Source organism: Coffea arabica, chromosome 6c (genome assembly GCF_036785885.1).
Source record: "Coffea arabica cultivar ET-39 chromosome 6c, Coffea Arabica ET-39 HiFi, whole genome shotgun sequence".
In the NCBI taxonomy this organism is placed as follows: Eukaryota; Viridiplantae; Streptophyta; class Magnoliopsida; order Gentianales; family Rubiaceae; genus Coffea; species Coffea arabica.
In genome coordinates, this window is record NC_092320.1 from 11,500,971 (window position 1) to 11,515,337 (window position 14,367).

Below are 14,367 nucleotides of genomic sequence, written 5' to 3' on the forward strand. Positions count from 1 at the left end.
GCTTTTCTGTGTATTAGGTTTATCACAGGAGACTTTTTTATTTTTTACCCAAAAAAAAAAAAAACCTTAGAAAATGGCTTATGCCTACTGTTTAATGCTTTTTTTTTTTTGTTTTTTTTTTTTATCGACATAGTGGAGATCTTTGCTGCGTTATGATAACTGACAAGACACGAGTCATTTCGTTTGAAGCTCGGAAGAGCATAACATCTTCCATTGCAAGATGATGAGGAGAGGATCATTCCTCTATCTCCTAGTGCACAAGAGCACTCTGTCTAGGTAGGTGTACAGTTGATTAATAAAAACTGTTAACGTTTTGGAGGAAAAAAAAAGATTAATTCAGAGAGCCTAACAAGTCACAACAATGATGCTTTTTCTTTTTTTTTTTTTTTGGGACAAAACTGAATTATCACCCCATATAAAACAAAAAAAAAAGATAATTAGCCTTGTTATTTAAAAAAAAAAAATCTGTAAAATTCTTTGAACCCCCAAAAAAAAAAGGGTCATTAGAAAGAACAAAACTCTTTCCCGATGGGATGAGAAATGGAGAAACAGATTAGTAACTATTGATGCATTGCAGACCATGTTCATTATTTTATTTACACATATCGAAGATGATGATAGAATTTAACTATATTGATGCTCTAATAATGAGACGTCAACTAGCCTAAAAATATCCGTACCTTGCTAGCTAGCAGAGGATTAAAAAAATAGCAAATTTCCAAACTGATAAAAATGATACTCCACAAAATATTTATTACATTATCTTTGCACTCTTTTTTCACGAGGAGTAATTTTTTTTTTTTTTTGTTTTTGCATGAGTTGGAGATATATTTATTTGAAATTCTCAGGATATATATTTTATATTTGACATAATTTCAGACGGGCTCATAGAAACAAAATCTGTACTTTTTTGTACATAAAAATAACGGAAAAAAAGATCCACCCAAATTATTTATATCTGACAACTTTTTTCTGCTTTATTGCGTGGACCAAGTGTAACAGAACATTTAGATTCCGTTTACAGGCCTCGGCCTATGAACTGTTGAACAACCCATTCCCAAACATGGGCCCATCTTTGAAAGTAACCCAAGGGACCAAAAAAAGGTTCTTCTGATACGAATTATATCTCCCAGTCCCACCAAAAGGATGATGATAAAAATAATTAGAGTGAATCTTCGTGCTAAAAAAGAAAAATTCTACTCTAACTGACATATAATTGTTGTGAAGTTGATATCAAATTAGGAAATTTTCACTTGATACATTCTAACGTTCACAAGGAAAATCGGGGATATTTGTGTCCAAAATAGATTTCTTTGTCATGGCACAAGGAAATGGCCTCATTTGCCTTGGCGAGATTAATATCTTTCCCAACTTTTAACTTGTTATAGTGCACGGTATATCCTTCCTGCACACATGATGCTGCGCTCCATAATTCAGCTGACAAGCATGTCGGATGCCCAATTTTATCTTCTTTCTTTTTTTTTTTTTTTTTTTTTTTTTTTTGTTGCTGCAGAAGGAGAAGCCTAAAGAAGCTGTACAAAAGAGACTAGCATATTTATGGCTCGATTAGATCAAAAGGGTGTTCTAACACTTTTTTGGATTTTTTCACTGTAGATGGGGTTCGAACTCCTGACCTACGGTCTAAAGAGAGATTTAATCCCTTTTTGGTGGTCACTGAGCCAAACCTCGGTGGTTCCAATTTTACTTGCCTATAGCAAGCGTAGATTCTGGTTGCAGAATTCATGGAGGCTTATTACATATTCTCCCACAGTCTTGGTATCAAACTGAACTTCACGTACTAGTACTATTAGCAAATTCATGTTGTTATACATATATTGTTGGTATATATATTTAGCTAAAGAAAAAGTTGCACAGGACATAAATATGTGAAATAACTAGCAACATCATAAACATGAAATCTAAGAAAATATTCAATAACGCATAAATTAGTTTTGCTGATGACAAAAAGAGTTTCAATTTCAAAAAAAAAAAATTAATTCTTGGAAAATTGAAAATTTTGAAATGAGAGGGTATTAAACGAGGCCCAATTTCCATTTGGTTGGTTGGCTGGCTTTTAATGGGTTCACAAGAAAACAGGGCTGATCCTATTTCCAGGTGGGCGCGGAGTTCGGAAACGGAAATTGTATATTAATTCAATGAGCAAAAACTAGCCGTTGCCCGGGTACTTTCCCAAAATTACAAACCAAAAACAAAGAACAAAAACCCCTTTCCGTAGATGTCTCAGGAGTTCTATCCCTTCCCATTTCTTTATCAGAAGCCCCTGAGATTGTTCGTCCAAGGCAACATACCCAGACCCACATGCCGTACTATTCTTGAACGCTATTTTATGAGATCTGGAGGCTTTTCTTTCTCTTTCCATTTTCAAGAACTTGGTGGGCTAACTCCAATTGTAAGTCAATTTCATTGAAAAGGAAATTTCTTCTTCTTTTTCTTGATCAGGATTTCATTTCCCGTTGTGGGTTTTTTTAAAATAGTTGATATTTCAGTCACTGCGTATTTTTTCTAATTTTGGTTTACTTGCGAAAATGCTTACTGTCTTTAGTGTGTTTGAGGGTTTAGCGATTTTTATTTTGCAAAGAGATTTTCATGTTTCTTATTTTTTGTTGCTTAATCTCTTTAAAAAAGAATAAAACTGTAGTTTAAACTTTCTTGGTTCTTTCGTTTCTACATCCTTGAACAATTTTTTTGTTATTTTTCTTTAATAATGATTTTGGTATGAGCACTGCATATATATAATTTAGTGTTATGCTTACATTTCTGAGTAATTTTTTTGTGAGTCAATTGATTATTATAGTCTCCAACGTGCATTTTTCTGTTAATTAAGTAAGGGAATTTGTGAACAGAACGCTTGAATATGAGAATTGGGACCCCAATAACGACGCCATCTTCAAAGACCAGGAGGACTCCTTCATGTACGCCTGGCGGTGGTCCAAAAGCTCAGGAAGAGAAGATACTTGTGACTGTTAGGGTGAGGCCACTTAGTCCCAAAGAGCAAGCTGCATATGATCTTATTGCTTGGGAATTCAGTGATGAACATACGATCATTTCAAAGAATTTGACTCATGAGAGACCTACTGGGCCATATACTTTTGGTATGGAAACCGATGTGGATGAGATATGTTGATGATATATTTGTGCTTGAAGTTCTGGATATTAATGAATTTGCTGTTAAACTTATGGCAGATAAAGTGTTTGATCCGTCCTGTTCGAATCAGAAAGTTTACGAGGAAGGTGCTAGAGATGTTGCTCTCTCAGTTCTAAGTGGAATTAATGGTAATAGGGATTGTTAAGTTTAATTCAGTATCTTGAATGTTGTTGAATTGCTAGATTCCAGAGTCAACTTTCCATTGCCGATCTTCGGAAAAAGCACTTCATCGGTTAAAAAAAAAAACCCAAAATTGTCTTTGGACAATGCTGAGCATGTGTGCATATAAAGATATGTGCATGGATGTCTATAATGAAAAGGAGACGAAGGCTCGTACAAGATACTTTTGATTGCTAACTTTGGGTTGAGAGTTAGTGATGTTGTTGTTTAAGAACAAGATGCCCTTTGATAGGAAATTTAAAATCCAAAGACTATGGAGTTTTAACGTTTTAGATTTCACATTTAGAAGTCTTTTATGCTCCTCTTGATTCTCAGTCAATGAGGATCTGAAGATGATAATGAAAATCTTTCTCTCTCTCTCAGCTTAGACCTGGGAACTGAACTCTTACCATCCTGAACAAAGATATGGAATTAACAAAAGGTAGAAAATGGAAATAGAAGAAAAAAGGGCAGGAACACTTTAAAAGTTAATGACAGCTGCAGACCTTAAAACACCAAGAAAATGACTTGATTCTGTTTTGTGTTTTCAGAGTTGATGCACCTGTTGAAGTCTTGCTATTGTACTTTGCTGGAGCAAAACAATGTTGTCATAGTTTCATCTGTTGAAAGCTGTAGTTTTGCCCATGTTGTTATGCTTGGTTCTATAAGTTATGCATTTAATAAAATCTGGCTTTTATCTTGCAGCAACAATATTTGCATATGGGCAGACCAGTAGCGGGAAGACATTTACCATGAGGGGAATAACAGAAAATGCCATTAAGGACATTTACGAGCATATCAGCGTTGTAAGCTATTCTTCCTTCACCAAAATCTGAAGCAGCATTTTGTAATAATGCATGGTGTAGCTTTAGAAATTTTCCTGTAAAGCATTTTGTTGAAGGTGAATTCCTATGTGGCATATTCTGACTAAATAGTTTATTTCACCCTCCAGACGCCAGAAAGAGAGTTTGTGCTTAAGTTTTCTGCTCTTGAAATCTATAACGAGACTGTGGTAGATCTCCTAAACCGCGATTCTGGCTCCCTGAGGCTTTTAGACGATCCTGAGGTAAACAAGTTGTTTTTAGATAACAGAACTTGTTGAATTTGTTTTTTCCTTGATCTCATACATTCAATATTAATCTCTTAAAACAAGTTTAAATTGTTCCTTTTTTTATTCCATCTAAACAGAAGGGCACTATTGTAGAGAAACAAATTGAGGAAGCTGTAAAGGATGCCCAACACTTGAGGCACTTAATTGCTATTTGTGAAGGTAGGAGATTCTGCTGTACTCATACTGAATAGCCTGTCATATGACTGGTGCTACATGTGTGGAAATACTCTTGCTTCTTTCCCTTGATGATCTTGACGCTCTTAGCATGTCATTTTCTCCTTGATCACCAACATTGCTAGTAAGCACAAACTATTACTATGCCTGATCTGAATTCTGCATTGGCAAACTGTGTTCACTTGCAGCTCAGAGACAGGTAGGAGAAACTGCCTTGAATGATAAAAGCTCAAGATCACATCAGATAATCAAGCTGGTAAGGAGAATTTAGTAATTTGGGATGCTATTTTACCACTGTTATCTTGATTTTTCTATTGTTAACTTCTGAGTTGTCAGTTACGTTCGCCAGTATTAGCATTGCTTCTACTTAGCAGAGACAGAAATGTCATCCTCTAAAACCCCCTTTCTGAATAAATAAATTTTGTAGTTGACTTCTCTTTACTAGTAAAGCAAGAGCATTCTTGCTTACCTGGTTTTCAGTGGAAGGATATACTTTTCTTCCATTAAAAACTCAATTTTGTAGTACCCCTTCAATACTGGTGAAATCTCTTGAGAATTCATTTTTTTCTCTCGTGAATCTAGTGATGATCAGTATTCTTTCATATTTTAAAAGCCTCAGCCCTCTTTACAAATTCTTTTTAGATATTCACAATGTGGTTGGTCTGTACTAGTTCTTTCTAGTTCGAGACTTCCCTTTTTATTGGTTTGTGGGATTGCATGTTCTCAAACTAATCCATCAACCTCTCAAAATTTTACATTATTTGTATTATACTGTTTCATGTGGTAGGATGTCTTTTTCTCGTGTGTGACCTGTTAAATAAAGTTTGATTGAGTATCTGTCATGGTTGTGATGTCTAATCCAATACTCTTTGATATCCAGACAATTGAGAGTAGTCTTCAGGAAAGTACTGGATCCTTGAGATCTTTTTTAGCAAGTCTGGTATGCATCTCTTTCCCTTGATTCGGAACTTTCTTTGGGGTATATCGCTGCACATATCTCACTTCAAACTCTTTTTCCTTGCAGTATCTAGTTGATCTTGCTGGAAGTGAACGTGCTTCTCAAACAAATGCAGATGGTACAAGGTTCAAGGAAGGGAGCCATATTAATAGAAGCCTGCTGACTTTGACAACTGTAATTAGAAAGCTAAGGTAGCAGCTCAGGGATAGGAAATACTGGTAGTTTAGCCTTTTGATTTGAAAGTTCTCTGTATGATCTTGTTGGTTAGCTGATAAGAGTTTTTCAAACATATCAAGCTATTTCTCTTGCTGATATGATGAGTCTAGGCATTCTTTTATGCTGATTTTAGAATCATTAGAGCTAGATAAGTACAAAGGCAACAAATGAATATAATCTTTTATTTTGCTATGTGCAGTGGTGGCAAGAGGATTGGTCACATCCCATACAGGGATTCAAAACTCACAAGAATATTACAGTCTTCAGTTGGGGGAAATGCACGAACAGCAATAATTTGTACAATGAGTCCTGCTCTGGGTCATGTGGAGCAATCACGGAATACACTCTCCTTTGCGACAAGTGCAAAAGAAGTTACAAATAATGCACATGTGAATCTGGTATGTTAGCAAAAAATTTTGGTTTAAATGATTCACCACTGTGTTGCATATTATGACGTTGTTTGTTTGTCAAATATGGTCAAAAGTTTGTAAAACTTCCACTAAAAGAATGACTTGTTACTAAACAGAATTTCATGGTTTAACCAATTGCTTACAAAAGGAACATTTTTCAATTTTGACGAGGCAGTATTATCAAAATTGTCCCAACTTCTTGTGGAATCTAATTCTACTCCGGATGGAAACCTTGAATTTGAATAACTGATCACATGGATTTCACTGTGTATTTCTTATCATTTTTTCCAGCAGGATCTAACCATGCCAGCTCAAGTTTATTTTGATCAATGAAATGAAGTAGAAATAAGTAGGTTCTTCTATCTTCAAAAACTGAATTCTTATAACACGAACTGAAAGTGCAACTTCCAATGAAAATATTAAATAGATAAATGAACTTTCAGCTTTACCATGTTAGATATCTAATTGGAGTGGGAATATTTACCCTAAGGACTGAGTTTGACTTATTTACTTTGTTAATTGGACTCTTGAGTTTGGTTTGATTGGCTGCAAAGGAAATGCAGATGGCCACACTCTTATGAACTAATATATTACACTAGAAAACTTGGGGATGAATTAGTTCAGTTGACAAACTGAAATATCTTGAAAAGTCACAGCCTATTCTGGTATTATGCCTTCTGTATATCAATATCATTTCATGGATATTCTCTTTCATCTTTGCACTATTCTAGTACACTATTGGATACTCTCTTCTGTATATCAATACCTTTGTACTATTCTCTTTCATGGATATCAATATCCTTTCATGGATATTCTTGTTCATCTTTGCACTATTCTAGTACACTATTGGAAAGTTGGGGACGATTAGTCCATTTGCTAAACTGAAATATCTTGAAAATTCACGGACCATTCTAGCATTATGCCTTCTGTAAATGAAGATTCTTTCATGCATACTCTCTTTATCTTGCTGAGTAGAAGGATTGTTTGCACTGCTGGGAAGCGTGGCATATTTATTTGGTTCAAGCACAATGAGCCATCAATATGATAAAAGTCCTTAGTTTGAAATTTATTTCCACTTTTCTAGGTTGTTGCAGAAAAACAATTATTGAAGCATTTGAAGAAGGAGGTGGCAAGACTTGAAGCAGAGCTCCGAAGTCCTGAACCATGTGGCTCCTCGTCTTTAAGGTCCTTACTAATTGAGAAGGAAATGAAAATCCAGCAGGTAGACTACAAAGAGCTCTTTGGGTAGATGTTAATGCTAAGTGTGCAGTAAACCAAGACACTTTCAGATGGTTTTTGGTCAAATTATTGTTTCACTTCTGTTTCTCAGATTGATTGCATGACACCCAATGTTAGTGGTGCATTTAGGAATGTGCTATATACATACACTTGAATGAAGGCACAAGTTTTAATAGCAAAAGTTTTAAATGCAGATGGAGATAGAAATGAATGAGCTGAAACGCCAAAGGGACATTGCAGAATCCCAGCTTGAATTAGAAAGAAAAGCACACAAGGAACCAAAGGGATCAAATCAGCACGGTCCGTCTCGTCGTGTAGTTAAATGTCTTTCTTATACTTCTGAGAACGAGTCAGTTTCTGGAGGGCCTCTTCCAAAAATCCAGCCCAGGAACTTAACTGGAAGGCAATCACTGGTTAGACAGTCAGCTACTTCTTCATCCATGCTGGTGCATGAGATTCGAAAAATTGAGATGAGCCAGAGGCAGCTTGGTGAGGAAGCGAACCGTGCACTTGATTTACTTCACAAGGAGGTTGCTTCTCACAGAATTGGTAGTCAAGATGCTAATGAAGCTCTGGCAAAGCTGCTTGTAGAAATTAAGGAGATGCAGGCTATCGGTTTAGTTCCCGAAACTATTGAGATTAAAGACAAAGGTAGCTTGAAAGAAGAGATTGCCCGATTGAACACTCAGGAGACTAATATTGCATCTCTAGAAGAAAAGCTTGAGAATGTTCAGAGATCCCTAGATAAATTAGTGACGTGTTTTCCAAGTGGAAAGGGGACTCCTGATTTGAGGACTTCAGCCAAAAAGAAAAAAGGTCTTCCATTTACACTGAGCAATTCACCTAACATGCCAAACATGATAAGATCTCCATGCTCACCTGTGGAACCAGGGATTGAAAATAGAGCCCCAGAGGCTAACAATCTTTCATCTGGTAGTGATGGCTTCTACCTTCGAGAGAGCACTCCTCGTAGAAATCACGAAGCTAACAATATCTCATCAGCAGAGACTACCCCTGCACCAAAGCATTCAACCTCTGTTGGTGTGAAGAAAATGGAAAAGATGTTCAAGAAAGCGACTGAGGAGCACATCCGGAGTATACGAACTTACGTCACAGGGCTTAAAGAACGTGTCGCAAAGCTGCAATACCAGAAACAGCTTCTGGTTTGCCAGGTAAGATTTATTAACTTCAGGCTGTTCTTCTTCTCTTTTGGTTAAATGAGGTTCTTATTTATATGAACTTAAGAGCGGCGGAAAATGACTCAACTGGTATGAGAACATGTTGAACCATTCAACTTCCCATTTCTTGTTTATACATAAACATGGATATATTAGGATAAAGCTGGTAATGATAAAAGTACTTGAGTTTGAAATGGTCTGCCATGAAATTTTATTGTATCATAATGTTGTATGGGCTTGAGAAAAAAGCAAGCCTTTAATAGCTGCGGGCACGTGGTGTATTTTGTTTTTCAGTTGTTCTTTGAACAAATGTTTGGTACCATTTTAATATCATTGGCAGCAGCATCTGCCATAAGTATTAGTATCTGAGCTTTGGAATCTGAATCATTTTTCTCCGCTCCCAGTCTCTTTCTTTTGGGTATTGCATTCTTCACTGAATGAGTTTCTTATCTTTCTATGGTCACTTTTTACCATATTTGTATTAGGTGTTAGAGCTGGAGGCAAATGAAGCTGCATCTGATGGACCCGATAATATTGAAGAATCTAGCATCTCATGGCAATCAATGTTTGAAGAACGAAGGAAGCAAATTGTCATGTTGTGGCATTTATGCCATGTGTCAATCATACACCGCACTCAATTTTATTTGCTGTTTAAAGGGGATCCTTCAGATCAGATATATATGGAAGTTGAACTTAGAAGGTTGACATGGTTGGAGCAGCATTTGGCAGATCTTGGTAATGCAAGTCCAGCACTTTTAGGTGATGATCCTGCAAGCTTTGTGTCATCAAGGTATGTTAGAAGCGTTTCAGATTGACTACTATACATGCGGGCATGCAAGTGGTGTAGTTTTATACCTTTTCTAGTTGATTTTTTCTTGTCTAAGTGCTCTATTACTTGCTTTGAAATGCAGCATCAAGGCCCTTAAGCAAGAGAGGGAATATCTAGCAAAGAGGGTGAGTACAAAGCTGACTCCAGAAGAAAGGGAAATGCTATACTTGAAATGGAACATCCCACCAGAAGGGAAAGGCAAAACAAAGAGGAGGCTGCAACTTGTAAATAAACTGTGGATGGACCCTCTGAATATGCAACATATAAAGGAAAGTGCTGAAATTGTTGCAAAACTCGTGGGGTTCTGCGAAACTGGTGAGCATGTCTCCAAGGAGATGTTTGAGCTCAATTTTGTCTCCCCTTGTGACAAAAAGACTTGGATCGGTTGGAACTTGATATCCAATCTCTTGCACTTGTAATCACCAACCTGTTATTAGTGCTTCGAATTCCACTCAAGTTTCTGAGATCATAGCTCTGACCAACCGTTTGTATAGAATGTCTGCCTGTCTATCTGTCTGTATGGTCTTAACTCCAGCTTTTGTAGCGGTAACAGTTCAAAATAGATGAATGAAGAAAGCCCGTTTCCAGAACAGAAACGAGTGCTTGAAAAATGCCCGTTTTTCTTCTTTTCTTGGGCTCAAGTGTCTGTTTTTTGTGGAATGATCATCACATAGTTGAGCCTTCAAGTGACTTTACTCCCAAGTACGGGATAGCTCCAGATGTTGTTTGGACTCTGGACTAAAGAGTTCCTTGACAGCGCAAAGGCGTGAAGATGATGTGCTGCTTTGCCTGGTTAAACCAGTAAAAAAAACCATGACCTGAAAAGAGGCGCATCTCCTTTCAAATGAGGGACAATAATGTCTACTGGAATAAAAAAGGGGGAAGAAAAAAAAAAAAAATATATATATATATATATAGTTGTCCCCACTCATAAAAAATGTGAGCTATAAGACATGGTTAAACAATTAAGATTCAAAAACTCGTTTGAAGGTGTCATTTGTTCATAAACTTGGAATGTGTGTAATTATAAAATTAGATGTTTAATCGATTAATCAATTATTGATCATACAACTCACTGATAAAGGGTAAACCAAAACTAATCTTATCTATAATAATTTACTACTAATCTTTTTTCAGTACTGGAATATATTCAATATTCATCCTCCTTTTTTTTTGTTTGTTTTGTAGAGAAAAAGAAAGTAAAAAAAAAAGAAAAGAAGAAGAGAGACGCAGTATATATTGGAAAAAAGTGAAGGGCAAATGAGTCTTTTCAGCAAGTTAAATATGTCCCCAGTGTTATGTTATCAGCAGCTGCCCTAAAACCTCTTGAACGCTACCCGCAGTGCAAACTTCGGACGTAAGATTACCTGCTGAACTACGTCGTATTATACACCTCCTCCGACCATCTTGATATTTCATGGGAAGAGAAATTAGCAGCGGCGGACAAAAATCCTCCTCTTCGTCGTCGGCGGGGATGTCGTACACGGTGGAGCAGCTCGTCGCCGTCAATCCTTACAACCCTGACATTCTCCCCGATCTCGAAAACTTCGTCAATGAGCAGGTTCTCCTTTTTTTCTTTTGGTTTTCTGATGATGATGAATAAGGGAAAAAAATTCTTATCTTTATTTAATCCAATAACTAAGGTTTATTTTGAATGTTGAAACTATAAAAACATGTATTTTTAGGTATCTTCCCAAACGTACAACTTGGATGCTAACCTCTGCCTTCTCCGCCTCTATCAGGTTAGCCTACCGCTGCAATTGGTCTTTAATATTTGATTTTTATATTGTAATAATGCTGAAGTGATTTTAGAATCATGAAAAATGAACTACTTTTAATGTTATTAAAAACGGTTTCTTTTTTGCGGATTTTGTAGTTTGAGCCGGAGCGAATGAGTACTCAGATTGTTGCTCGCATTTTGGTTAAGGTAAAAAAAAGTTAGAAAACTATTAACCTTTTGTTTTATTTCAAATTTCATAGTTTTGGTCAACTAATCATTTATCTAATATCGTTGAACTTTGTAATAATGAACAGGCACTTATGGCAATGCCGGCTCCTGATTTCAGCCTTTGTCTCTTCTTAATTCCTGAGCGAGTGGTACCTTTTGATAGACTTTATCTTTTTTTTTTTTTTGGCACGTTCTTTTTCTTTTTGCAACTTTGTCGAGTTGGGAAAGAGAATATGGAAGCTGTTGTAAACAATGTTAATGTTGGTTTCTTTTTATTCTTTGGGTTTATGAAAGTAGTCATTCTCTTATTGCTGTATGAAGGAATTGTGTTGATTGGAAGAAGGTCACGTGTCAAAAGTAATCGGGAAAAGTTGAAGCTTTACAATTATGAGAAAGTCTTCCAATTAAAATTTTATTTTCTGGTGTACTTTTGAGTTTTTGTTGTTCCAGCTAAATATTTGGTTTACAAGTTACTTTCAAGTCGGTTCTAGTTCTTCCTTTTGTGAGATCTAGTGAGGCAAGTTTATCTTAGCTCGTTTGTTCCAGTTCTCTTTGCTGTTAATTTGCTCTGTAATCTTTTGTTTATTGTTGTATTATTCCATTGATACCTGGGTTGTCTACTTATCATGTGCAGCCAAGGCATTTCCCATCATGTACAGGGATTGTCCACTTATTCAAAGTTCTAGTTGAAACTTGTTTCAATCAAATGGTTCAGTGAACAATGAGAAAATCGACTAGTAAGAAACAAAAGAATTATATCAGTGTTAAGGCCCTTAAACATAAGAAGATGCTTCAATAATTGTAAAGTTAGGATGGTAGCATCTTATGTTGCTCCTCGTTTTGAAGTGGGACGGTTAGTCTTGATGATTGAAATGAGAAGCTTTTGCTTGTATCTCTGCGTGGTTGGATGGATGGTCCTGGGGTATATGTTGGGGTTAAGTGGGAGGGAAGGGGTTTAGGCTGAGTGGCTCCGTGCAGATGAGTTTAATTGGGACTTTCTTGCTTAACAATGCAAACTAATTTGGCTTCTAGGTGGACAATTTCCACTTGAAACTGCTAGGTGCCAATTTCGTGGGGAGGTTAGAAAATCTCTATTACGTGATCTTGGCTTGGTATGCTAGTAGCTAAGATTGTTATATAAATCTCCTGTAGCTGGCAGGCTTTGAACAGCCCTTTTATTTAGGAAATCGTGGCATACGCCTTTTGCAGCACATTTGTGGTCAAACTTTGTTGAAGAAATTAGTAATTGAATAAAATACTTGTCATCGGAATTATTTCAGGCTCTTTATGCAGGAGTCTAAACTATGCATGAGGTGGTTGCTGTTCTGGAAATAGACTATCTTTTTCTAAACAGTTTTATTTGATCATCAACTCATCTCATCTGAATTGGCAGCAAATGGAGGAACAGTTCAAGACGTTAATTGTGCTTTCGCACTATTTGGAGGTACACTTTTACCTCAGACCCTGGCATATATTTTTTATTAAACAGATTATAGATCAGAATTTTGATTCATATTCTGCTGCAGACTGCAAGATTCCGTCAGTTCTGGGATGAAGCTGCTAAGAGTCGGCATTTGTTAGAAGTTGTGCCAGGTATGTCATAATGTCTATGTAAGTTGTAGCATGTAAGTCTATGGTTGGTGGTTTCATTTAATGAGTATGCAAAGCAGTACATGGTTACGAGTCTCAAACTGCTGGAATCATCTTAATAATCTGTCTTGCTGTTTTTCACATTCTGTATTCTGTTGCCTCTTCCCCAGCTTGCTTCTGGCTCTTATATTTTACTTCTGCAATGTAAGCTTTTGGTTGTCTGTATACTCCTGTTAATGAGGACGCAACTGCAGGTTTTGAACAAGCAATTCAAGCATATGCAATTCATGTCCTCTCCTTGACTTACCAAAAAGTTCCAAGGTCTGTCCTTGCTGAGGTATGGTTCGCTTCTGAAAATTGCTTTATGAATTTTCCAGTTGTTCTTTTATTTCAGTAATGTGACTGCAGATTTTTGCAAGTTTTTCTTTGTAGATGTTACACCAAAAAGAATTACCTAGCTTATGGCATCTGGTGCTTAGATATTCCCTGATCCCTGTTAAAGTTTGTCTTGGATTCAAATTCCACCACATGCATTATTGCTTTTGCATCGGTGGTAGATTTGGTGTTTAATCTTGTGTTTTAAAACTTCACTTGTTGTTTCGCAATTCTGCTCTCTCTCTCTCTCTCTCTCTCTCTCTCTCATGGACATACATTTCATGCTTACACCATATGAAACGTTTTATTTGAGTTTAATCATAAAATACTCGTCTGTACTTTTGCCTTGGTATCATACAGGCCATCAACATAGAAGGTCTGTCTTTGGACAAGTTTGTTGAGCACCATACAGCAAACTCTGGTTGGGTTGTAGAGAAGGGCCATGTTAAGAGCCCACTCATTACACTTCCAAGCAATGAGTTCAACCGTCCAGAGCTTAAGAAAAATACTGCAGACGGTGTACCATTCGAGCATGTCGCCCGTATCTTCCCCATTCTTGGCTAAGTATTACAGTTCAATGGGAAGGAAAATATCTCAAAAATGTTGTTTGTTCTAACGGAATTCTGGTGATTAAGATGAAATGAGTTGTAAAAACAGTTTTGCCCTATATTTTAGATGCTTGAATTCTTCTTTTGGAGAAATTTTTAGTTGTTGCCACATTTCAAACATTGGTTAATAATCTTTAGGGTCTCTTTTTTATATTAGGTTTGACATGTTTGCACTGATAGAATCTTAAAATCCAGGACGACATAGGCACGGCACCCCCATTACAGAATTATACTTTCTAATGTTCAATTATACTCTCTTGTTTTAAGTTCGAATTACCCATCGATCACACTCTATCCGATAATCTGAATAGCTTAAAAGAAGAGAATTAATTTTTATCAAACTAAAATCAATACATTATGTTAAATCATCACACTATGTTGAATTTTAAACTTAGATATAGTCATA

General features: G+C 36.5%; 2 protein-coding genes across 2 annotated transcripts; both read left to right on the plus strand.

Annotated features, from left to right (window-relative positions):
* The first annotated feature begins 2,155 nt into the window (after positions 1-2,155).
* On the plus strand, positions 2,156-10,051 carry LOC113692916 (kinesin-like protein NACK2). Its single transcript, XM_072052889.1, has 14 exons — positions 2,156-2,410; positions 2,865-3,113; positions 3,205-3,294; positions 4,031-4,131; positions 4,278-4,391; positions 4,514-4,595; positions 4,799-4,866; positions 5,491-5,550; positions 5,635-5,759; positions 5,984-6,182; positions 7,279-7,416; positions 7,628-8,605; positions 9,097-9,401; positions 9,523-10,051. Exons 2-14 carry the CDS (start codon positions 2,876-2,878, stop codon positions 9,857-9,859), a joined length of 2,835 nt encoding a protein of 944 aa, XP_071908990.1. The 5' UTR covers positions 2,156-2,410; positions 2,865-2,875; the 3' UTR covers positions 9,860-10,051.
* A 689-nt stretch (positions 10,052-10,740) lies between these two features.
* LOC113694353 (eukaryotic translation initiation factor 3 subunit K-like) lies at positions 10,741-14,054 on the plus strand. Its single transcript, XM_072052890.1, has 8 exons — positions 10,741-11,001; positions 11,126-11,182; positions 11,317-11,367; positions 11,475-11,537; positions 12,782-12,832; positions 12,915-12,981; positions 13,233-13,315; positions 13,714-14,054. Exons 1-8 carry the CDS (start codon positions 10,858-10,860, stop codon positions 13,915-13,917), a joined length of 720 nt encoding a protein of 239 aa, XP_071908991.1. The 5' UTR covers positions 10,741-10,857; the 3' UTR covers positions 13,918-14,054.
* Positions 14,055-14,367: the final 313 nt, after the last annotated feature.